Here is a 25,498-nt window from a genome sequence, read left to right on the forward strand (position 1 = left end):
GGTGAGCAATATATCATAAAATATGTATAAATGTGCATTTTTTTGAAGATATGAAAAACTAAACCAGGACTAAAGCAAGACTAAAACAGGTCTCCATCAAGGACAAAAAACAGTACTAAACCAGGACTAAAGCAAGACTAAAACAGGTCTCCATTAAGGACTAAAACAGGACTAAAGCGAGACTAAACCAGGTCTTCATCAAAGACTAAAACAGGACTAAACCAGGACTAAAGCAAGACTAAAACAGGTCTCCATTAAGGACTAAAACAGGACTAAAAAAGGACTAAAACAAGACTAAAACAGGTCTTCATCAAGGACTAAAACAGGACTAAACCAGGACTAAATCAAGACTAAAACAGGTCTTCATCAAGGACTAAAACAGGACTAAACCAGGACTAAAACAAGACTAAAACAGGTCTTCATCAAGGACTAAAACAGGACTAAACCAGGACTAAAGCAAGTGGGAAACCAAGATTAATATCATAACACAAAACTGCATCTGAATATCGTTATTATAATACTTCAAAAATATATTCATCTTTGTTCAAATCGCCCACATCGAGCGTAGTAGGAGCTGTGACCAAGAGCTCTGAAATACAAGATGCTAATGCCTCCTCTTCTGGCCATGCCTTGCTCAAGGACACTCATTAAAAGAGGCTCTTCACTCTCTAATCAATACCACAGCTCAGATTAATGTATACGAGCGGCGTGTTTCTGACCTCCATATCTATGATCACTTGTGACTTTATTTGTTTGTACCAGGCTGTATCAAACCACTCAGCCCTCGAGACCAATGCAATTTAGACGTACTTAAGGCGATGCAGTCATTTTATGAAGCATTATATTTGTTACCACTGATGTTTTTTTGTATGAGAACCAAAACAGCCAATTCCTGAATAGTTTTCTGCTCATACTGTTACTACTGCTACTGTCCTCGGGCTTCTTTATAGATCGCACGTACAAACAGCAATGTAACGTATGTGAAAAGTTGTGAAAATGTGTATGGACACTTTCAGTAGCTTTTCCCACCCTGGTTTCAGTTAATGTCACATATCGAAAGACGCTTCGAGCCAAAGTATCGATTCTGATTCTGACACTGAAAGAGCTTCATTATAAAACCAAAAATGATCTTGAACTACAGGATACACAACACTGTCATCAAAAATCTGATACTAATCATTACTAAAACTAGTATCAAAACTCATTTGAAGAAGTATCAGTACAAAAAATATATATATCCTGAATAGTTTTAGAATAATCTTGAGCTTTATCCAAAATAGAGTGAGACTACATGGTAAAATAAAGAAAGCACTGTTATTTAGTCTTTAAAATGACTATTGCTTAAAGAAAATGGCCTTTTACAGTATATTACCATTGTGCTATCAAAATTGGTATCGATCTATAACTTCACGTCAAAATAGAAAGTTTGAAATTGACAGCACAAAGTCAAATTCTGTTTATTTCAAAATAACAAAGAAGTCATATACAACACAACTCCTCTGGGAACACACCGACATGGATAAAGTGGACACACATTGCACTTATATGTGAAACTATTGCAAACATCCACTATTGCAGCCTCGAAAAGAGCATCAAAATAGCAAAGTCCGTTGTTTACTAATGCATCATATCGGCATTTCTCACTTGCACTTCGGTGTGTCTACGAAACCATTCCCACTGCCTTGTTCAATTACATCCTCCTCATTTGTAAAACACACCCAGAAAGTATCTTCTCCGCCTGACCTCCATCCCGTCTTTGCTGCTTATTTCATCTCACTGTCATGGCAGCAGCGGCGACTCAATTCAGTTAAACGAGCTGGCTTATCTGAGCCTAATTGGTTTAAGGGCAAACAGAAATCAGCAGTGACTCGTGCAAAGTCAAAATCACCGCCGCCGCGCCCGTAGGCAAAAGAACTGACATATACTGCAAAAGGGGAGACGATTAGCGTGGATGTAACAGCGCCGGGAAACGAATCAAAGTTTAAAAAAAAACAACAAATGAGGGCGAGTGCGTCTTGGCGTTTCCTGTAATGATATGCAAAGCTCTGTTGACGATGGCGGTGCAGGGGATGTTTTTGATCATATCGTTGTGCACAAGGGTGTTTGGACGTCCTTTTCACGGTGCAACGTGTTAATACAGTAAGTTCTAGGACAACGCCAGCGCTCAGTCAAATGATGTGTTAACTCAGCCTCCCGACGCCCTGGCACAAAACAGAGAACAGAGCAGGCAACATGGGTAAAGGGGTCGAAATGTAGGCTCTGACAACCCAAATAGTGAACAGAATAGAGACAGAAAGAAATAGAAATGGCCTTTTCCAAAGACGCAAACACTATGATCGACAATGGTGTGACTGGACAAAAAAAGGACAACGTTTAGTTTAAAAAAAAGGAGAATTTAAGCTTTGAATACAAATCAATTCAATTCTTTCAAAATCCCAAAAGCTGAGGCAAGAGTAAAATGATCAGAAAGAGCAACAGACGTAACCCAAACAGAAAGACCACCTTTCCATCACTAATCCGAACATGAACACAAGCTTTCTTCTTATTACAGTGGAAACCGTCGGGTCACAGCTCTGTATGTCTGTCCATCTGTTTCTTCTGTTTCGAATGTTGGCTCGGTCCTCGGGGCTAACCTCCTCGGTCACTCCCAGCCTCTCTGCGAAAGTCATTGCCCAGTGTGTAAACAGCAGAACCTCAAACATCCAGCCACACAGACATAGCAATCTGGACCGAACTTTGATATCCGTGTTGAAATCTGATGAGAGCAAACATAAAGCCACTGATGAAACACAGAGCACCAGTGGAGACAGAAATGTGTGTGTGTGATTGCAGAGGAAAGCAATAAGAACTTTATTTGATCTTCTAATTTATGCTGTAATAAGGACCCGTGAGTCCAGCTTGAGCAGTGTGTAGTCCTAAGAAGGTTTTATTGGCCATCCAGCGCTGGAACAGAGCAATCACTATTATATAAATGACATTTTACATGACGATGCTTTGATCTCCTGAGCTGCAGCCAGTGTCTGGGGGCCACACGCCAGTGGGGGTCCCTGCGGTGCCCAGCGGGAATGAAAAACATGTTTAACTGGGGAGATAGTGGCCACTGATGGAAACACTGTGTTTTAAGAGGAAGATCATCAACAGTGACCAATACGACTGTTAATGGGATGCATTAAAACAACAGGGACAGGTGGAGTCCGGAGTGAGGAACAGAACTTGTGAAAAGAACACACAAGCTCATGGACAACAATCAGACACACAGCTTCTGTCCTAAACTGAAAGTAATCCTCCAGAGAGAGCGCCTCCAGACACAACATTCACACAAAGTTGGTGCGGATGGAGCGGCAGCGCTGACAGAGGGAAACACACTGATCCACGTGCGCGCGAAGCGGCCCAAAAAGAAACATTTCCAACACAAAACCAGCCCAGGTGAAAAAAGAAGCCGTTTACCTTCCATCGCAGAGGACGTGATGACCAGTGCGCAGAAAAGCGCACACCAATCCGCCGTCATGGCAGCGGCCGATAGTGTCCACGGCACGGTCCCCCCCAAAAAAGAAGTAGGAGCACGCAAGGGGCGCGTGGAAGAAGAGAATCCGTGCGTTTGTCAGAGGCTAGCCCCGCACCGTAGTGACTCCCATCTCAAGCCCTAGTAAACAATGTGTGACAGCGCGCGCGAGGGGAACAGCCGAGTGCACCGTACCGGGGCTGAGGGGCGCGTGGGGCGGGCGGAGGGAGGGAGGGGGGCCCCGACACGCAGCCCCCCGTTTCAGAGCCGGAGCCAATCAGCGAGCCCGGAGCGCAAACTCAACCAGCCAATCACAGGGCGCACCGCTCCTCCCAGCTTCTCTCTCGCGTTCACCGTCAAAACACCAAACTTTTTCCTTGACCTATTTGAGACAGCAGCCGCTCCACAGAAGGGAAACAGCACCCCCACATGGACTGGAGCCGCCACAGCAGCGGGCCCGGGGCTGGAGGAGCCTTTTCTCTCACTGATCGCTCCGTTTTAGTTTCATTAGCAACTCCAAAATAACTCAGTGTTCCTGTTTTTTTTGGGGAGAAAAAGCAGCAAAATAAATGTACCGCATTAATAAATGAACAAGAGTAATGGAGAAAATTGTTTTGGCAATCGACACGGGTAAATGAGCAGCCATAATGTAATTGTGACCCCAAAAGCATATTTAAAATCCTTGTCAATGAAATATTGAATTGCAATGATAGTCCAGGCATGTGTTATAACTTTACTTTCTGGTGAGGCATGGGACGCTTGTAAATGAAAACATGTCCAGTAGAATCAGCTGCAGACAGTTACCTGTGGATGCCGGTGCCAACAATGCTACACAGCTGGAAATGCATTTGGCAGTTTCTTCACATCATTTCAGTCATTCCATTAGGAGCCTCTGTCTGGCCCTGTCACCGCTTTTTGAAGGGACTACGCTGCAACAGATGGTTCCCATTCCCCGGTCCCCAGAACAGGCAGAGGTGTGTGTGTGCCGCCTGGTGTAGCCCCAAACCATACACCTGTCCTGGGCCCGATCTACTCCCCTCCAGAGGTCCCTCGAGCTACAGAATGAAACAGGGTTGTTCATCTTCAGCCTGAGTGGGACCAGTTTTACTCCAGGACATGGTTTGGCCTCATACGTCAGTGCTGTCCCCTGGCCTCCCTCTAGCCCAGATACTCCACGTGCGTCACCTGTTACCAACCCAACTCCACAGAAGTTAAACATGGCTGTTTCTGTGCAAATTAGGACTAACTATGTAACATAAATGTGTGTGTCTCCATGGAAATGTTATTGCTCTACAGGAAATGTTCCACAGTATGGTATCTCTTTCCAATTTACTGCTCAGATCCGTGGAGAGGCAAGCACGTTACATAAAGCAGCTTTAAATATTGTAAACAATTATTGAATGCTTGACACCTATGTTAAAGAAGAGATCTGCTCACAAGAGCAGAGGGTGGAGATGGAGAGTAGAAACACACTTAAAAAGCACTTAATGCACAAACAACTCCAGCCTTGATGAGGGACGAGCGCTATGACAAAGAAGCTTATGAAAGTCCATTTTACATCATTTAAGATAGTGAAAACATGGATGGATTAGACATTTTAATAGTTGTCTTTATTTGAAAAAATAATAATACAAACAAAACTTTTGAGAGCAGCTTATTGTTGGATTAGGCCAAAGTATGAACCATTCTGTCCCTTTTATGCACAATAAGTTCATACCATTTTGCTGTGATATTTATTGAGCTTAGTGACAACCTGAATAAGCACAACCTTTTTAAACTTGTCAAGGCCTCTGAGTTGAAAGCAGAGAAACCAGACCTGGAACAAACTGCTGGCTCAATACCAAACATTTTATGCAGAACATTTTATTGCTGATTATTTCAAAATCCCATCAGCGAGTCAAACCTGTTTACTAGCCAAATAAAGCAAACAACAAACCCACCATCAAAGCTTTAAGCTCAAGGTAAAAGCCCCATCCAAACCTAAGCTACACTGACTTTCCTTTATACACATTTCCCGTTTAGAATTTCAGTATTAGATAAAGATGAATGATGTAATATTCGTTCAAATGTCCCCGTAGTGCTGATAAATGGCTGTGTGGTTTATGTGTGAGGGCCAGCAGATGAACTGGGGCAGAGAGGTGTCTAAGAAGGAGAGCGGCAGATGAGCGCATTAGTCATTTTTAATGGTGCTGCTTCTGTGTGACACGGCTCAGCACGGCTCCAGAGTCTGCTGCCCCGTCGCCCCGTGATACAGCCTCCACTTATTTTTCACCGGGCTGCTCCTCTTCACCTCTAATCCACTGAGTAAACTGTAGGATAAGTACACATCTACATGGGGTGTTCTGTATCAGGGCCATCAACATATCTATTCATTCTTGTGATTTTAAGGGAAATATTAGCACACCTAAAGCTCTTTTTGTTGTTGTTGTTGTTGTTGTTGTTGTTGTTGTTGTTGTTGTTGTTGTTTTATGGCGGTTGGCATCCAATTGTTGCAGTACCGCCAGACTTTATTCCTCAGACTGTCGTAGTCCGTAAAAGTACTCCTTCCATTGCTTTGGTGTTACAAAGCCCATGAGGTCATGATGTCTTTGTGACTAGAATGTGTTTTAGAGAAGTTGTGACAGAGCGAGGTTCTGTTTAATTTTCAGTTAGTCAAAAGTATTCTGAAACTTTGTGGGGATGAAGCTGTTGTGTCCCAGAGTTATTCACAGCTCGTTTGTTTACTTCTGATCTGATACTGTCCATGTTCCATCCTGAGCTCTGTGATACTAGCAGTATATAGTATATTTAAGTAGTAGCTGTATAACTTTGCAGTAAGTTAAAGGCACAGTATGTAGCTTTTTAGCCAAAAAATAGCTTACAATAAAAACAATTGTTAATATTTTTTATTTTTTTTAGATTTTTTCATGATTTTATTACTCTAAAAATGGATAAACAATAGTGTCCTTACATTGAGAAGTCATGCATCTCTCTTTTGGCCTTGTGTGTTTGTGTTTATGTATGAATCATTATGGTAAAAGTCATAATGATTGATGTATGGTATAAGTCATGTGATTAATGTATACATTTCCCCTATAAGTGGAGCAAACACTGTGACACACCAAAGTACCACTACTACTAATACTGCTACCAGTGATAGCAGCAGTACGTGGTCATAGCAGGAGTCGATTTTTGTAGCAATTGTAACAGGGTCAACTCATTACATTGTTAAATTGTGGAGACGATAATAGTAGATAATGGTAGGTAATAAGTAGAGAAGTGTAACTGTGACATCGTAGAACGAGTAAAGTAGTAGACGCAGTTGAAGTGGTGGCAGAAGAAACCTCCAATACTGTACTTTGACCCTAGAACACAATATTCTTTTAACAGCACAGAGTGGACCCACGCCCTGCAGGGACACACCAGGAAGGAAGAGCAGGAGAACAATGGTGGTGCTGCCTGTGCACATCCTCCAGTGTGAGCCGACACATCACTGTGACTACACACAACAGCAGCAGCAGCAGCAGCAGCAGCAGCCTCTGATAATGACACGCACAAAGCCACACAAGCACCAGCACACTCCACTTCAAGAGCCGCTCCAAACCAACAGGGAGGGTTTGCTCTGGGCCACTACCAAATATGCAGGGGGAAAAAAGCCCTCTTTCACTTTCTTTGAATAAAAATGAAACTTTAATTCCCAAGTTTGAGTGGTTCTCTTTGTGCAGGAGATCTGACCCATATTGCCTGTGTGTGTATGTGTGTGTGTGTGTGTGTGTGTGTGTAATTTTGCATTGGATCATTTCAACTTATTTTCCACTACATTTGAGAGCAGGTACCGTATTTTCCGGACTATAAGTCGCACCGGAGTATAAGTTGCACCAGCCAAAAAATGTATAATGCAGAAGAAAAAAACATATGTAAGTCGCACTGGAGTATAAGTCGCATTTTTGGGGGACATTTATTTTATAAAATCCAAGACCAAGAACAGACATTTAAACTTGAAATGCAGTTTAAAATAATAACAGATGAGAGAACACTGTGAATAGGTGTACGTATGCTAACGCTAACACCTTCAGCTACATGACGCACAGACAGAACTGTGGTAAGTGTCTGGTATGTTAACGTAACATATTAACAGTTATTTAGATAACTATAGCATAAAGAACATGCTAACAAGTTTACCAAAGCATCAGTATCACCCCAAATCACTAAATCCATTGAATTCTTCTTCCTCTGTGTCACTTCTAAACAACTCCACAAACTTCGGAGGTAGAGGAAGTGCAGATTCTTCTTCTGTCTCACTTAGAGCCTAGAGCGGTTGTCAGTGAGAAAAAAATCAACATGTGAAATGATGTTGCCAGTGTGAAAATAACGAATAATATCACATATAAGTCGTTCTGGAGTATAAGTCGCATCCCGGCCAAAACTATGAAAAAAGGTGCAAATTCTAGTTCAGAAAATACGGTATTTGCATTTTCAACCCCTTTACATTTTTGAACTTCACTGAAAAACACAACGGATTTGCTTTCTCTGCATGTTTTTGGTGACATCCAGCCCAAAGGTTTTGAGTTTGAATTCTGGCTTTGAACAAACAAAAACATCTAAATGAAAATGACTAGACAATTCAAGTCAATTAAATCGCTTCTGCAGAACAAAATTATCATCCAAATCACTACAATTGACTCTTTTATTTGTTCTATATATATTCAGCACACCGATGATGCAATGTAAGAGGTATGAGTGTCCAATAAAGCACAATATGCATTATTATTTGGCTGTTAATGTGTTGTAGCACAGTCTTATCCTGAGAATGTCAAAAAGCGACGCCCGGTCACAGCCCTTTGGCGTACAATTCCGTTCGTTCCTCCAAAAGCTTCTGGACGAGATCCACCTACGTTACCCACACTTGCTACTGCTGTTTATCAACTGAATGGATGTTGTAAAAACCAAAATAGGCCAAATTCTTATCATAACTCAACCTAGAACATTTTAAAACATTTCCCAAAGCATTGTAATAGCAAGGGATGTTCCGATGAAAATGAATGGTCGAAAATAAAATGTTTGAGTCAATATGGGGACAGTGCAGGGACCCAGGTAACAGAGGAGGGGGGGTGGGCTTCAGATGCCCTCCAGGGATAGACTGGTTATTAGGCTGGGCTTCAGCTCCATCCATCTTGTGCAGTCTGGGTGCGGGCCACTGACAATATGAGCACACGGGCCGGGGCAGAATACAGATGTGTGGCAGGAACAGTGTTTCCCGGAGAGAGGGTCAGCACTCCCCAACACAAACACAGGCTCTTTCTGGGTCACGGCTCAAAAGAGGAGATCCAAAAGTAGGTTCACCGTGAGGGAAGCAGAAGAATATAGATGTAAGACCGGAGGAGGCAGAGGCCAGACTGGACACATCCAGCGAGAAAGGGCATTTACAGGGGTTGAGCCATGACCTAGTGTGGAAGCATTAGAGCTATGGTGGATTTGTTTGTTTGCTGGTGGCGTAGAGGTGTAAGGCATTGCACATTATGTGATTGTTACTACCTAAGCGTCGTGGATTAGCTTCTTGGCCGAGACTATTTGCCCTCTTTCTTCCCCCATTGCACACGTCTGCTATCGTGTCCAATAAAGTCTTTGTGATAGACAGTTGATGATTGATTGATTGATTGATTGATTGATTGATTTATAATGTGATCTAATTTTCAGGTATTGAAACTCTAATTTGCTTCATGCACTTGTCATTCAGGTCCTATTTTATCGCTCACGGACATTTTTCTTTCCTTTTATCAGTTGGTGAATACATAAAATATCACGCTTCGAGGCATTTAAAGTGTAAAAATAAAGCTGTAACCCACGTATTTCCAGTCAAATCCAACTTTCTTGGATGAATAAGGCTCAGTTTGTGCCCTGGAATTCGGAAAACGTTTCTCTAAATCTAATTTGTAGCTTCAGGTTTTAAAGAGGAATTGTCAAGACTGAACAAATGCCCAAACTAGTGTTAATCAGACCATCACACCAAAGCTTCTTAGAGTCCAGCCATTTGTTTGGCCCTCCAAGGGTCATAAACAGCTTCAGTTCAAATTTGAAGTCATTTCAGTCAAGCATTTTAGGAAAGAAAGACCCAAAGCTTAATGGGTAAGGACAAAGTTCAGAATAGAAAATTAAATTATCAAATTAACCTAAAACATACCGTAGGGTCGTAGCCAAGATCCTGGGTCCAATTCTACCCTGGACACTTGTCAAAAATGTGTTCTCAACAAAGAATGTCTGGACAAAGATCAATAATATCGTAATAGGCTCATAGAGGCTCGAACCAACAACAAAAGAAGGACTGATCTCCTTTAAATATGCAAACAATAATCCAGAATGTTTCCTGGATTTAGAAGAAAAAATATACCTTGGAATATTTCTGCACATTTTCATCATTAAATGCACAATAATGTTTAGTGTTTTTGGTTTATATCTGAACCTGTGTTTTGCGGTTAATTGTACATTTTTAGTGATGAGCACTACTGAGTCTGTTTGAAGTAACTCCAGTGAGCTCTGCTCTCTTGGTCACTTAGAACATTAATCGGTCGATCAAACATATTAATTGACTAATATTTGATTGGCAATATAAAGATTTTGACCATAGCAGAAAGGAGAAGACAGAGTTTGCTAAAGATTCCATTTATAGCTTTTCAAATGTATAGATGTGCATTTTCTTTATACTTTTCTGTATGCGATGTTGGTGTGTGAACTTAAAAAATCACATGAGCTTTTGAGTGCATAATATTGAGTCAGATTTATGGGAAGATTATGGTAAATATAAATAGTTTTGAGAGCCACTACAAACAGAATCAGATGAAACAGCAGTGATGTAAGTGTATGGGCTTCATTTCTCACAGACGCACATCACACACAGGGAAATATTGAATAAATCAAAATATTCCTCTGAAATTTTTCTTTTTAAACATCAAAGGATTGGCCTTTTAAAATGTTCATCCAGCCAGTAGTTTATTAAAGAAATGTTGAGGACCACAGAGCTGGTATTCACTGACTCTCTCCACACTACAAACAAAAGCATAGCTCCTGGGTCTCCTGCTGTGATCCAGACACTTCAGTTCAGAGTGACTTTTGTGTGAGGCCTGGGGAGTGTCTGCTGCTGATTGGACAGAGCTGAAGTGACTAGACAACATACAGGAAACTGAAAAGAATACAAATGTTAAAGGCACTATGTATGTTTTCTGGTTAAGGGTCCACCACCTGCTTGTCCCTGTCCCTCCCACTTAGTGTGGAGGGGCTGTTGTATTTTAAATGGTCACAATTTGTACAGCACTTTTCTACATATACAATAGTGTGGAAAATGACAATAATATGCTATTAAACTTAATTTATTATTCATTCATTCATTTTCTACAGCTTGTTCTCGTTAGGAGTCGCGGGTGACTGGAGCCTATCCCAGTGACTTTGGGCCTTGGGCGGGGAACATCCTGGACAGGGGCCAGCTCGTCGTAGGGTCAACACAAAGACATAGATACACACACACACACACAGACACACAGACACACAGACACACACACACACACACACACACACACATTCAAATAAATAAAAAAAAACAATAATAGAATACTTTTTTATTCTGTAGTGGTAATAATAAAAGTTTTTTAAAAAGAATCATTGTTCAAGCAAGTATTTTAGATGTATTAACAGTAGATTTTACTGTACCGTTTCTCACTGGCTGATGGGAATTTTATTGTTTTTAAATTTAAATGAATTCCTCTACTTAATTTGAATTGTCAGATTCAGTGAATATTTTTTGCAATCAATTATGCAAAAATACCCCACAGCCTATTTAACGGGAGTGTTGTTCTAGAAAATGTGTTCCACTGTAGCAGGAATGAGTCCTACTTTAATTGGATAAGCTCAGTTAATAGACTCACACAGCACATAAACAGTACACTTAACCCGCTGATGTTAAAACTGACCTTCCTCCCAGCATGCACCATGAGTCAGCACGAGAAATCTGTTTTTAAATGAACTACGACACACATGAATGCAAAATCCGGCAAAAATCATGAAATGTACCAGACTTAATCTCAACAATGAGTACGACTAATTTGACAAGTAACATAAAATACAGCATAATGTAATCACAATTTGAAGTTAGATAAATCTGTTTGGTTATTATGAATTGCAATAATAATATTTGTGGGTTTACTTGCGAGCTCATGCTGATATGCGCTACAGTGGATCCTTAAATAAAATATAGGGAAACTATCGCAATAGTGGGATTTTATTAGATGCTACATGACAACTGAGAAGGTCAGGGGTCAAAGGTCATCATAGATTGCTTTAGGACAGGGGCTGATGACGTCCCAGGAGGGTCCTTAAATGTCAGATGAATCCTGATGTGTTCTGTGGAGTTCTGTGGAGACACCAGGCCCTGTGAGAACGCTTGGTTTATGTTGTGTGCTCCAGGTGATACACGAGGTGAATGGAATCATCTAATATGGATTTATAATCTGTGTCAACACCGCCATCTAGACACCATTATGTCATATTGCAGTCAACCACATAAACCATGTATTTTCAGGCTCAAGATTCATGCATTAAGTCATCACATTGCATAAGAAATGTTTGGTTCAACTATATTACAATTTGTGGTGTGTGAATACAGCGGTGGCACCTACAAGTCCTTATGTCAAATCACGTGGTCTATAACAGTGTGAAGGGGCTATATTTTCTCTTTAATTTGTAATAGGTTAAGTTCTCCAGCAGATGGCAGTGAAAGTCTGGTTATGGAGAGAGAATTGTCAGAAAAAACAGTTTGACATCCCGGGTATTTGAAAGAAACAATAACAGTTGCACAGTTGACTCAGAAGCATGATTTACATTATAAAATGAGCCAAATTTAACTTTGGCATTCAACCCTAAGCCATGATGAAAGGATAGTAAATCCACAAAAAAGCTACAACTTTTGTTTGGGCATTTACAACAGAACTGTGGACATTCAACATTATTGGCTAGTTTATATTTTTCTCATTCATCAAATTCATAAAAACTGGTTAAAATCAATCCATTCAGATTTATAAAACACGTTAGTTGAAAAAAAGACAATTATGGTGAAAAAAAACATTCCCCACACTTTGGGACAGGATGTGGGGGTAAGTTAACATACACTGTGTGTGATCTAAAATCTATGTAATATTGATTTAACAATGGACAGTATTTGATTTAGTCTTCACTCACACTTTTGCCTGCACAAAGAGCACAGTGTGCTCCAAACATGTGGCAGAATGCCTCAAAGTGGCAACACCAAAAAGCAGCTGTCCCTCTGACATCATCACTGGAGTGTCCAGTCCTTTTTTGGTGGCAGTTTGCCGCGGTGCATTCTGGGAAGCCACAGGGGCAAATGAAACCACTAGCTTTTCTTTAGTTACAAACCCATTGAACTCGGGGAAGCGGCTAATCCTCCTCTCCAAAACAAACACAGAATGATGACACAGACATCTTGAAAATCTTAAAATGTATATAATTGACACAAGATTTCAGGTACAACAGCAAATGAGACATTTTTGTATTTTGAACCTTTCGGGCATCTATTGTCACTGTTAAGCACAGACTCTTTGATAGATTTCTGAACAAAATAAAAGCAATAAAACAAAACTATTCAAAGTTTTCTTTTTCCTCATTAATTGGCATTCTCCCATTTAGGGTGTGGCTCATCGCCCACACGTGCCGTGATCTACAGTGTCTGCATCGACACGCCTTTATGCAGACCTGATAAAAGTGCAGTTTATAATCTGGGTGAGGAGGGGAGACACATGAACGGGCCAAGAGAGGAAAGGAAAGGGAGGAGTTGTGCAAATTTCAGCGGATGACGTCACGGCCGTGCACTGAAAAAATGGAATGTCGCCATCACAGAGTCCTCAACACTGACAAACTGTCAAATCCACCAATAATTACCCCAAATTTTACCATGTGGCAAAGGCAAGTCACAGGCAAGTTGAGTTTCAAAGCGGGGATGAAAAAGACGCAGGACTAAAGCACTTTGAAAAAAAAGCGTTTTCTTAAAATCTTCTGACAACATAAGTTTGAAATGACAGGCTGAGATGAGCTCCAAAGTACATCAAATCATTTACAGAGCGAGTTGAGAAAGATGCAGAGTGGATTGTCCCAATGTGGGGCTTTCATGTATATTTCATATGTATATCCTCATGCCAGTTCACTGTCGCATTAAAACATTTCTTGTTTCTGTATTTTCACCCAGTCCGACACATTTCCTTTGCCTTTCAGACAGGATTCACAAGTCCCACTTACAAATGACGAGTTCTGCAAACGCACTGATGTAATGCCAAGCCAAGATTTCCCGATAAAAAAAACATTGTTTCCTCAATGCGGTTTCTTCTCCTAAGTCAGATCTGCATGCGCTTTAAATCAGAGCGTCCTGGAGATTTCACTACGACCCTCATCCTTGACATTTTACAAACAACAAAGAAGTGCTACATGACAATTGTTTAATCTGTGCTACACCTTTTAGAAACCGACTTTAAAAACGAATGTTAAACTTTGCAAAACGTTGAATAAGTTTGTCTAAATGATACTTTCTTTTGCGGTTTGTCAGAAATACTCCTTGATTTACTGAGAAACTGTTGCTATGAAGGAGTGGCCGATACAAAGAAGGGAACATCTCTCAAAATGGTTCTTTTGTCATGGTGTCAACACCACTGTACCGTCACAAACACATTAGTCTTTTAGTACAAATATATTCTGAAAGACCCCAAACACCGGTAAATGGTATACAATGTGAAAAAAGACCAGCTCTAATGAAAAAAATGAAAGCGAGAAAATGTCACTGAAGAATCCTATTTCTTCCAAGTTCATCCATTTTATCCTTTAAGCAGTTCCTTTCTTGTCATTTCGTTTAGGCATCTCCTCCTCCCTCCCCTCTCAGGCCCCTCCCCCTCCCCTCTCAGGCCCCTCCCTCTCCCCCACCTGTATCCCATACTTAGTCCCAGTTCGAAAAGCGGGTTCCAGTCCATTATCGCCGCAGCAGTAGCATTGTGAGCAGTGCGAGGAGGAGCGAGGCGAGGCGGGGGAGGTCACGGTGGGCCGAGGCCATCACCGCCTGCCCCTCCTCTGGGGGTTCCGGGTAGTTTCTGGGCTGGTTGGGTTTGGGGGCGTCTCGGCGCGGGTCCCGGGAACACAGCTCGTCGACGCACATGCCACTTCCCGACCCGCTGCCCTCGTCACCTGTGAAAGAGAGAACGGCTCGTTACGGTTCACGTTTGTAGAATGCCCGCTACGTAAAGCGACCGCTGCCGAGTAATGAAGGGCAGCGCAGGGATGCTACAGTTTGCCTCTGAGCATGTTCTGGAGCGAGGGTCTACACAGGCGGCACACACTCATTTTGTTCCTATCATTTTCCACGATGCAGAAACAGAATAATTCAAAATGAGTCTCTAATTTATGCTTGGCGCCTTTCAAATCTGATCTCATTTTAGATGCCTTTTTGCTTACGGAATCGGGTTCTGACTTGTTTATTTGCTTTAATCTAAACCTTTAAAGTAAATGTCAGGGCTTTGATAAAGTTTTGGTCTCTTTAAAGAAGCACTCACTGGTGTCCTGGAAGTCCACATCGTTTCCGTTGAGGGCGTTCTTGAGCCTGTGCGTCATGATCTTGAGCTGCATGATCTGCTGCCGGATCACCATGTCTGGTTTGGTGATGTCGATCTCCACCTCTGGGTTGTTGATTTGGCTGGCCAGGCCGTCGCCCATCACTTCGGGAAGATATCTGGGACACAAAAGTACAGGTTGTAGTTGACTTCTGTTCCCTCGCAAACAGTTTGACTATTACATTTAAGAAAAGAGATGATCTGCACAATTCTGTCGGCTGCAAAGAGATATTGATTTTGTTGTCACCCCAGTGATGTTGCAGGCGCGGCCCTTCATAAGACTAAAACGTGAGAACAAAATAAATATGTCTTTAGAGCTGATCGAGTTGTCCGGATCGTCACTTTTCTTTATTGTGACTATGTTTCGTCTCCTCTCCACTCCTCTCCTCATCTCCACTCTTCTTCACTCCTCTCATCTCCACTCCTTTCATCTCATCTCCACTCCTCTCATCTCATCTCCACACTTCTTCACTCCTCTCATCTCCACTCTTCTTCACTCCTCTCATCTCCACTCCTTTCATCTCATCTCCACTCCTCTCATCTCCACTCCTTTCATCTCATCTCCACTCCTCTCATCTCATCTCCACTCTTCTTCACTCCTCTCATCTCCACTCTTCTTCACTCCTCTCATCTCCACTCCTTTCATCTCATCTCCACTCCTCTCATCTCATCTCCACTCTTCTTCACTCCTCTCATCTCCACTCTTCTTCACTCCTCTCATCTCCACTCCTCTCATCTCATCTCCACTCCTTTCATCTCATCTCCACTCCTCAAATCTCCACTCCTCTCCTCTCCTCTCATCTCCACTCCACCATGATCGGATTATTATAAGAATACTTAATTAAGAATGATTCAGGCTTTGTAATTACTTAATTTATTAATAACACTCCAACCCCCAAACCATTTAATAATGTAGTTACTAAACCTGGATACATCTATTTGTTCATTATGAATGAAGAATTTCATACTTTATTATGGTTGTAAATAGTCTAGTTTGTTAATATAAAATGTCACTTCTCACCATGTATTTCTACGAATATGAATTACAAGATGTTAAACTAAAAAAAAGAAAAAGGAAAACCCTTGTTTTACGACAATAACTATGTGATATCTCATTTTTGTAGTACCTGGCCCGACTCATGCCGTTCCAGCACTTGTCCTCGGCTCCTGTCCCGGTGGCGATGCGGTCACTGCAGAGGACAGTGGGCAGAGACACCCAGTACGGCTGCATGTTCCTCAGCCTCACGATCACGTCTGACACCTGCAACACGACACATCATCTGCACATCAACTCAACCATTCACAAGACGTGATACAGAAGTATAAAAAGCCCTCGCAGTGAGCGGGCACAAGGGGAACTGACCAGAATGCCCAGTGTGCTGGTGCTGGGGCCCAGGTTGTCATCCACTGTGATCCTGGCCCTCTTCACCTCCTCCTCTGCCCCGGGGGCCCCGCTGCTGCTGCTGCTGCTGCTGCTGCTGCTGCTGCTGCTGCTTCTGCTGCTGCTTCTGCTGCTGCTGCTGCTGCTGCTGCTGCTACCGCTGCTGCTGCCGCCTCCTGCCCGGAGGTCGCCACATTTCTGGTACAACTGCAGGGACAAAAAACAAGACTTGTGAGCTTCATAATAATAGAAAATATATGTAAACTTTTTCTGCTAAGCTTTCAATTGTTCTCCTAAAAAGTGATATTATCATAGATGCATTATTCATGTTCAATTTAATCAAACATGCACATCTTTGGATGGCTGGCTGTACTGACCAACCAAAGCTCCTGCATCCAGTGGACACACAGAAAACTAAAGTCAATTTGTTCTATCTGTGCTTTTGCAAGGGAAACTTTGAACATTTTGGCCAAACTTCATCCGCTAACCAACAGGGACAAGTTCTGAAGGACATTTACATAACCCTAGAGTGAATCAAATGAATCACACTTTTAGAAAGCTGCCATTGGCCTTAACATTTTATAAACAGAGCTCAGGGAGTACGCTAGAAAACTGCAGTCAATCTGTCATGCAATCTGGCCTGTTTACGAGAGCATCAGACGTCTGAGCCTTTGGACGCAACCACAAACTAATCCTGTCTTTAGCCCACAGACATTTTCTCTAAATCACGATGGTTCAGAGTAAGTTGAAGCACATACAGAAGCGAAGAGGTTAGTGCTGCCTTAAAGTGAAAGAGAACATATGGCTCATAAGGAAGAGGATGTTATACAGGAGAGAATGTGTTACTCTGAAAAGGCATTTATACAATATTCATTTTTTTAGTTCTAGTTAATGAATATATTTAAATATCATAATGTAAAAGACTAAAGACCTGAGGATCAGTATTTTTTGTTACTATTTTTAGGTAAAAATTATTAATGTAGGGCTGTGAAAGACTCACATTTGAAATAGTCAATGATCCGGTTGGTACTTTTTAAAATGATCTTTAATCCAATCTACTGTTAGTAAAAGCATGTGGTTTAGAGCACAAGTAAAACTCTAAAATCAAGAAGGTTTTAGAGTTCAGACTTTGAAGGAATGGATATGACAATGTATTATGTTAAATTGAAATGATTTGAAAGTCTGTATTGTTTATAGTCAGAAAAGCAACAATGAAAGACATTCTTATTTGTTTTTGAATACACAGTCATTCCCAGACATAAATACATAAAGCTAAAAATATCATCATGATAAAATAAATGTAAATAAAGCACTTTCCAACCATCCTGCACCAGTTAGGAGTAAAGTATAGACTAGATATGAAGGATAAGCAGCATCGATGGCAGCAGTCACCCAAAGCTGCTGCCATTAACCTACTACTTGAGGTCAAAGGTCACAGCTACACAGAAGCATCTTTGTCTCGAGGTTAAACCATCGTAACTGTTTCCCACCCTCACCAAATATCAGTCAGACTTTAGTGCTGCAGTGGCTTTTAAGGCTCACACAAAAAGTGAAGAGGCCTGAGCTGCAGGCGCAGCATCACTCACACACACACTTTGATTTCCTCTGGTTTGGCATTAAAACCATTGGAGCCGGAGTGTTACCTTTACAATTAGTGGAGAGCAGGGCCATGTTCAAAGTTAAAATATTGTCAACATGTGTACATAAATACAATCAGGTTTAAAAGTACAAACTGAACTGCATTATACTGCTGTGAAAGTAGTGTGCTGCATTTTTGGCATAGGTATAACACTCACTCACCATTACATGAACTTAAAATGTATTTCTACATTTTTCATTCACAAAGATGCAGTTATTCATGAAATATAAATGATTAAAAGATGCTAACACTATTAAATAGATAATTTCCATGCTATAATCGATCAACAAAATACCATGTAGCAACAGACAAAAACGGATGTATCATGTTTATATTGATCTTGCATCAAGTTTTAGTCAAGAATTCGTTGAAAAAATGATGTTGTTGAAATCAGACAACGTAACACAAGTGTTTTAAAGGGGCATCTATAAAACCCCCCTTACTGTGTTAACCAGCCACGCTCCAATACCCGGAGTAGACCACGTGCCCTGGGCTGAGCAGCACAGGGGCCCTCAGCACCTCGCATCAGAACACTGCTCCCACCAGTATATTTGTATACAGTATTGAAATGTTCTTGTACCTTAAGGTTAACGCTTTCTATATTGTCCATCATGGTGAAGATTGCCTCTGAAACGCGGAAAGGCAAAGTGAGGATGACCACATCTACTCCCATCGTTCCTTCAAAGCGGTTTGCTACTTGTATTAGCGTGTCTGCAAAACACACAGATGGCGAGTTAGCCTTTAGTAACATCAGCAGAGTTATTCATCACTGGACTCATTCCCATGACTAAATTAACAGTGTCCTCAGCTCCATATGGTGAAGCGGTGCCCACCTGCCAGATGCCTCCACTCGGTGTTGAGGTCGGCCTGGTTGGCGAGGCAGCCCTTCATGACGTTGGCGCAGTAGTTGGCGCAGGGGCGAGCCGAGGCCATGCCGCGGCAGTGGGGGCAGTACGTCATCTTCATCATGGCCCGCATGCACTCCTGGCTCAGCTGCACCTGGACACACACAGGAAGGAAACATACATCAATGAGGAAGACGATGAGCTCATCCATCATCATTGAGCGAACTGATTAAAGGTGTTTAAAGTGAAGTCTCACTCTTCTCATGAGGGAAGTCGGTGCTGATTCAGTTTCTTTGCCTTCTCGAGTTCTTAGCTGTCAATCAGGGCTATGGTAAGGAGAGCCAATCAGACATAATCTATTCTCTTTCCTCAATCACCCTCATTCCTCAGTGAGCCAATTTACATCTGAGAAATTAAGAAAGGAAATAGAAATGTGATGATACCTTTCTTTTTTTTAACCATCATAGATGATCTATGTAGAAGCATATCAAAAAAGACAACAAAGTGGTATTGTCTATTGTAAGTCTATGAGCCAAGATTATAATGTAAGAATGAGAATCACAAAGACAGTGACCAGATGATTTCAACTGGATCTTTTTCTACCATGTTCGTATGTTAGAAAGGTTGTTTCAGAGAGTAATTACTGTCAGCACTGATTTTGCATTTGCATGTAGTAAATTATCATATATAGTCATTTTTAATGTAATACCTTTTCTAATCCAGTACTTCTAGCACTCATTTAAATGTTAAATGTAAAGTGTGATATTTTTAAACAAAGGAGTAGGAGACTGCATGGTTTGATTGTACATTACTGGGTATTAAATACACTTTTATCATGTTTGTTAACCTCCCCAGGGACTGAAGATGGAAATGATCTTGGTCTAAAGTATCTCTTCTTTTATGAGATGAATGTGTTTGTACAGTCCTTGGTCCCTATAAAAAACAAATGATATACTGCTATTTACTATACATTCCACTTTAAAATGTAAACTTAACTTAAAGAGCCACTAAATACCAAAACCACTTTTTAAAATGATTGACTGTGTAAATAGGTCTAAAATAGATGTATAAACACATCGCTGGTCATTTTAGTGCATATTTGTTAAAATTCGGACTTGTGGGTCCAAAGCTGAGGGGCCAATGAAGCATGTTAGTAGAATCTTAGCATCCAGGGAGTGTCCGCTCCAATCAAGATTCATGAATCTTTTATGTCCAGATTAAGTCCAGTCTGTGCCATGTTTCCTCGACAGTCACTGTCAATCACCGGGCTAGAGCTTGCCTCCTCACCTGCTCCTCTCGACCCCTGGGCCTCCCCCAAAGCAGCCCACGGAAAAGGATTTTTCAAGTTTTGTTTGGTCGCAAACCCTAAGAGTTACACAGGAATATAAATACAGTTTTTGAGCATGTGAAATGTCCTCAGTTGTAAAAGTGTGCAATAATAAGACATACATTACAATGTCGACACAGTCAGAGACAGGTTTTGAGCGGTAGAAGGTCATTTCCCTCTCCTCTTCCCGTGGACCTTTATTCTGTTCAGTTGCCGCAGTAACCAGTTTGAGATAATTTGCTTCTGGTTTCCCGTGAGATGAAAAGGCCCCAGACATTCATGGGCTACAAGTACTCCTTGCCGCATCCTCCTTCCTGCCTCCTCCAATTCTCCCCATCCCACAAGGCTACTCCCCTAGGAACGGGCCTTAGTGCGTGAAAAGTGAAACTGGGTTAATACCAGTAAGCTCTGTTCACCGGAGAATTGGGCTCTGCATACAGAACTGAGAGGAAGTGTGTGGAAGTATGTGTGTGTGCATGAGTGTGTTTCGGGGATGAAGAGGCCCAGCTACGCATACAAAACTGCACTGAGCTGACATCTGGGCCAGCCTGATGCTTTTCCTGGAAACTGCTCTTCCAACAGAAAAGTCTGCAGCTCAGATCAGACTTACTATAATCTACACTTGAAACAGGACAAGAATAGGAATCACAAGGACACTATAGAACACTTCACAGAAGTGTTTCCAAAAAACATGGTGAAATCCATTATTTTCGGAGTGCTTCTCAGGTTGTCAACATGAATTCAAAGTTGTACAGTGATGCTTATTGACTCAGCATGTTTATGGTAGATGCTTTTCCTTCCAGTATTTAACCAGGCTTTTTGCAGAGGAATTTTTTTCTTTTAATTTGCCTTTATGTTTAAGATAATTTAGTACTTACCCCAAAATATAACGCACAGTACAACAGTATTTGCTGTGTTTCCCCCTTCAACTTGCCCTGCAGGGACATCCACAACAAATCATCATTTTACTAGAGGCACTGATTTGAGTATTGAATTGACATGAATTGTCCTTCCTGAATCAACCGACCCTGTTCCTCAGGGATTCAATGCAAACAAATTAACATTTACTGAAAAGGAATATGTTAATCTAATCTAAAATAATATTATATGGTTGCACGGTGACAGAGTTGTTGGGACTCTTGCCTCACAGTTGGCCTGGGTGGGTCTTCTCTAGTTTCCCCCACCAAACCAAAACATGCACAAGAGGTAAATCCTCCGGCTAAGATCAGAGCCTCGCATAAGACCTGGAGATGGGTCTCCACTGCTCCTGACAGGTTTCCAGTGGCATTGAATGATGTGTCAAATGCAGAGGACAACTGTCCCTATGGTGACAATAAAATCTACCTTAATCTTAACTCATTGTTATTCCTCATTGCCTAGTTATAAACAGCATTGGAGTCGCCCCGTGAAAATTATGCAATTTTATGTTTATGTGTGGGCAACATTGAACTTAAAAAACACTCTGATAACAATATTCCAGACCTGTAAACATCTATTGAAGTTTATGTATCGCAGAAAACAAGAATGAGCAGTAAAACTAAAATAACAGAAAAATAACTTTACATTACCAGGTTTGGATGATTACATTGATGATTTTCATGATAGACTATGATGATTTTAATTATAGACTGCGTTAATATTCAAATGTTTCATCTCCAATCATTGCAATACAATACATTTTTCTATTCATCTTTCGCCTCTATATATTATTCATTGAAAGAGCATTCAATAGCACATGGTCTCCAGCAGCGGGCTTTATAGTGTTAACTGGACATGATCATTAAAACTGACTTTCACTGAGACATGACGGGGCAGATCAGCGTCAAATCGGAATCTCCAAATCTCCAAACCTCTAAAGCAGGATGAGTCAGGGTGCGTCTCCGCCCTCCATTAGCCTGCCGCTCATTAGCCCAGCATGAGTCAGACCAGCGCCATGTTTTGGTGAAGAGGAAGACGACCACAAATCTGCGAGGGCCGTCACAGGGGGATGATCCACGCAGAGGAGGGGCCCGGCTGCTCCTAATGAAACTCTTGATATTTGCAGAGCTGTATTCATCTTACTGTGAGGTTACATCAGCTGTACAGTATTAGCGCGGGGATCCTGGCATGAAACACGGCTTTGGGGTGGCTAATTGGGGGCGGATGCTGACAACTTCCTCTGTAACCTTGGAGTTGTGGTGAGGCCGGGAGAACGCGGGGAGGGGCCTTTTCAAATGAGTCGGTAATAGGACTCATTGACCTCAGCTGACAACTAATCATCATTTTCATTATTAGCCGATGATGTTGTTATTGGATTTTCACTGCTGCACAGCTTTGTGTCCTTGTGTTCATGACAAAAAAAGAATAAGGAATTCTGCAAGAAGAAAACACGACTCGAGTGATTATTATTGGAGTTTGAAGTACGACTGCTTGGATTAAAATTGCGGGTTGAATTACACAGCAATTTATTTATTTTTTCTCTAAAGCCTGCAATTACAAAGTCTATTAAAAGACATCACATTAACAATGGCCTCCACAGTTGGGGTCCCCTTTGAGGTTATATTTGACGTTGCCATTTGTTTAGTATTCTCAATTAATCTTCAAACATATTAACTAGGAGCAATTACATTTGCTCTTGCCCCACAGAGTTTGTTCATAATCAGAGATGGCCAAAACTAACTTAGAGGAATGGATATGTTTATATACATTATTACACTTAAAATCATGAACTACTCCCTTCCACTTGGGGATTTGTGACAATATCGTACTTTATCTGGTATTGTATGGTTTTCCTTTTGCTTTCTACAACTAACTAACTAACAAATACTTACTTAGCAAAAAACCTGGCGTTTTGGGTTAACCCCACTACAACAACAAATGCACAATATACTCTATAAAACTAGAGAAAAAAAGGTCTCTTCACTTCAGGACTTGGCAATAAATATATTGCGATGTTTAAAAATTCACTTGTAAGTATGCGACGTTAAGTGCTTTCTACTGTACATGTGTGTGTATGTTTGTGTACATGTGTATGTATACATGTGTGTGTACATGTGTGTGTATGTTTGTGTACATGTGTATGTATACATGTGTGTGTATGTTTGTGTACATGTGTGTGTACATGTGTGTGTACATGTGTGTGTACATGTGTGTGTATGTTTGTGTACATGTGTATGTATACATGTGTGTGTATGTTTGTGTACATGTGTGTGTACATGTGTGTGTACATGTGTGTGTATGTTTGTGTACATGTGTGTGTACATGTGTGTGTACATGTGTATGTGTACATGTGTGTGTACATGTGTGTGTACATGTGTGTGTACATGTGTATGTATACATGTGTGTGTACATGTGTGTGTACATGTGTGTGTACATGTGTATGTATACATGTGTGTACATGTGTGTGTACATGTGTTTGTACATGTGTGTACATGTGTGTGTACATGTGTATGTGTACATGTGTGTGTACATGTGTATGTGTACATGTATGTGTACATGTATGTGTACATGTGTGTGTACATGTGTGTGTACATGTGTATGTGTACATGTGTGTGTACATGTGTGTGTACATGTGTGTGTACATGTGTGTGTACATGTGTATGTGTACATGTGTGTGTACATGTGTCTGTACATGTGTGTACATGTATGTGTACATGTGTGTGTACATGTGTATGTGTACATGTGTGTGTACATGTGTGTGTACATGTGTGTACATGTGTGTGTACATGTGTATGTGTACATGTGTGTGTAAATGTGTGTGTACATGTGTGTGTACATGTATGTGTACATGTGTGTGTACATGTGTATGTGTACATGTGTGTGTACATGTGTGTGTACATGTGTGTGTACATGTGTATGTGTACATGTATGTGTACATGTGTGTGTACATGTGTGTGTACATGTGTATGTGTACATGTATGTGTACATGTATGTGTACATGTGTGTGTACATGTGTATGTGTACATGTGTGTGTACATGTGTGTGTACATGTATGTGTACATGTGTGTGTACATGTGTATGTGTACATGTATGTGTACATGTATGTGTACATGTGTGTGTACATGTGTATGTGTACATGTGTGTGTACATGTGTGTGTACATGTATGTGTACATGTATGTGTACATGTGTGTGTACATGTGTATGTGTACATGTGTGTGTACATGTGTGTGTACGTGTATGTGTACATGTGTGTGTACATGTGTATGTGTACATGTGTGTGTACATGTGTGTGTACATGTGTGTGTACATGTGTGTGTACATGTATGTGTACGTGTATGTGTACATGTGTGTGTACATGTGTATGTGTACATGTGTGTGTACATGTGTGTGTACATGTGTGTGTACATGTGTGTGTACATGTATGTGTACGTGTATGTGTACATGTGTGTGTACATGTGTATGTGTACATGTGTGTGTACATGTGTGTGTACATGTGTGTGTACATGTGTGTGTTGCGGTGTCGCGAGCGCTTTGCTCTGGTTGGCCCCGTTTCTTTGGGTTCGGCCTTTCCCGCTGTCTCCCTTCTAATTAGTAAGGATATATGGTCGACCTCTCCCCCCTGTGTTCGGCAGCCAGCTGATCCAGACTCTTTGCCTCCAGAGCCAGTTATGCACGTGGCACGTGGCCTACTCCCCCCACCCTACCCCCCACCCTACCCCCCAACCCACCCCTGGGAATAAAGCTGTACACGGAGAGAGCGAGAGAAAGAGGAAAAGTTAAGGGCAGGACAACTGGTGCAAATAAGAGGGATTTTAGGACGAGAGAAACTTTATGGAAGACACTGGCCCATGTAAAGGTGGGATCCAAATGCAGCCAAAAGACCCAGACCCAATAATTGAGAAGGTTTGCATTGGGGTAGGTGATATTGATAAAAACGATACAATTATTTTTACATTTGCATTTCTCACCACATTCTAATTGACTGACACATGGCTGTATTTCTTCTTTTAATGGGGACCAGTTCAATACCTTGTCAGCCATCAAAGCTAAAGGGAAAATCAATGAAAATCAATGACCGATCCATTGATGGTGGAAGCTTTAAATTAGCAATCACTCCATTTCAAGGGCAGTTTATGATGGGGATCCACAAACAGGAAGAATTCACCCCACACAAAACTCTAAGGACGATGAGACGATAGTTATTCTTCCAGAGTTTTAATTTTCCAGCATTCTGTCACGATTACATTTGTTCCTA

The 25,498-nt window shown here is 41.3% G+C and overlaps 2 protein-coding genes across 3 annotated transcripts in view; both read right to left on the reverse strand.

Annotated features, from left to right (window-relative positions):
• The window catches only part of ephb1 (EPH receptor B1), a 250,745-nt gene extending 247,050 nt beyond the window's left edge, over positions 1–3,695 (reverse strand). For both annotated transcript variants that reach the window (XM_072441429.1, XM_072441428.1), the window contains exon 1: positions 3,448–3,695. In XM_072441429.1, coding sequence (XP_072297530.1) covers positions 3,448–3,508 — 61 coding nt within the window. In that variant the 5' untranslated portion in view covers positions 3,509–3,695. The remainder of the gene's footprint in view (positions 1–3,447) is intronic.
• Positions 3,696–12,968: 9,273 nt separating this feature from the next.
• The window catches only part of gpc1b (glypican 1b), a 76,952-nt gene continuing 64,422 nt past the window's right edge, over positions 12,969–25,498 (reverse strand). Inside the window, exons 5-10 of the mRNA XM_072441430.1 lie at positions 18,986–19,151; positions 18,733–18,863; positions 16,496–16,720; positions 16,260–16,393; positions 15,076–15,251; positions 12,969–14,710 (exon numbers count right to left, since the gene is read on the reverse strand). Of these exons, the coding sequence (XP_072297531.1) occupies positions 14,499–14,710; positions 15,076–15,251; positions 16,260–16,393; positions 16,496–16,720; positions 18,733–18,863; positions 18,986–19,151 (1,044 nt within the window). The 3' untranslated portion in view covers positions 12,969–14,498. The remainder of the gene's footprint in view (positions 14,711–15,075; positions 15,252–16,259; positions 16,394–16,495; positions 16,721–18,732; positions 18,864–18,985; positions 19,152–25,498) is intronic.

This window comes from Eucyclogobius newberryi, unplaced genomic scaffold, assembly GCF_026437365.1.
Source record: "Eucyclogobius newberryi isolate DKJ021-1_F unplaced genomic scaffold, fEucNew1.0.hap1 SCAF_12, whole genome shotgun sequence".
Taxonomy (NCBI): domain Eukaryota; kingdom Metazoa; phylum Chordata; class Actinopteri; order Gobiiformes; family Gobiidae; genus Eucyclogobius; species Eucyclogobius newberryi.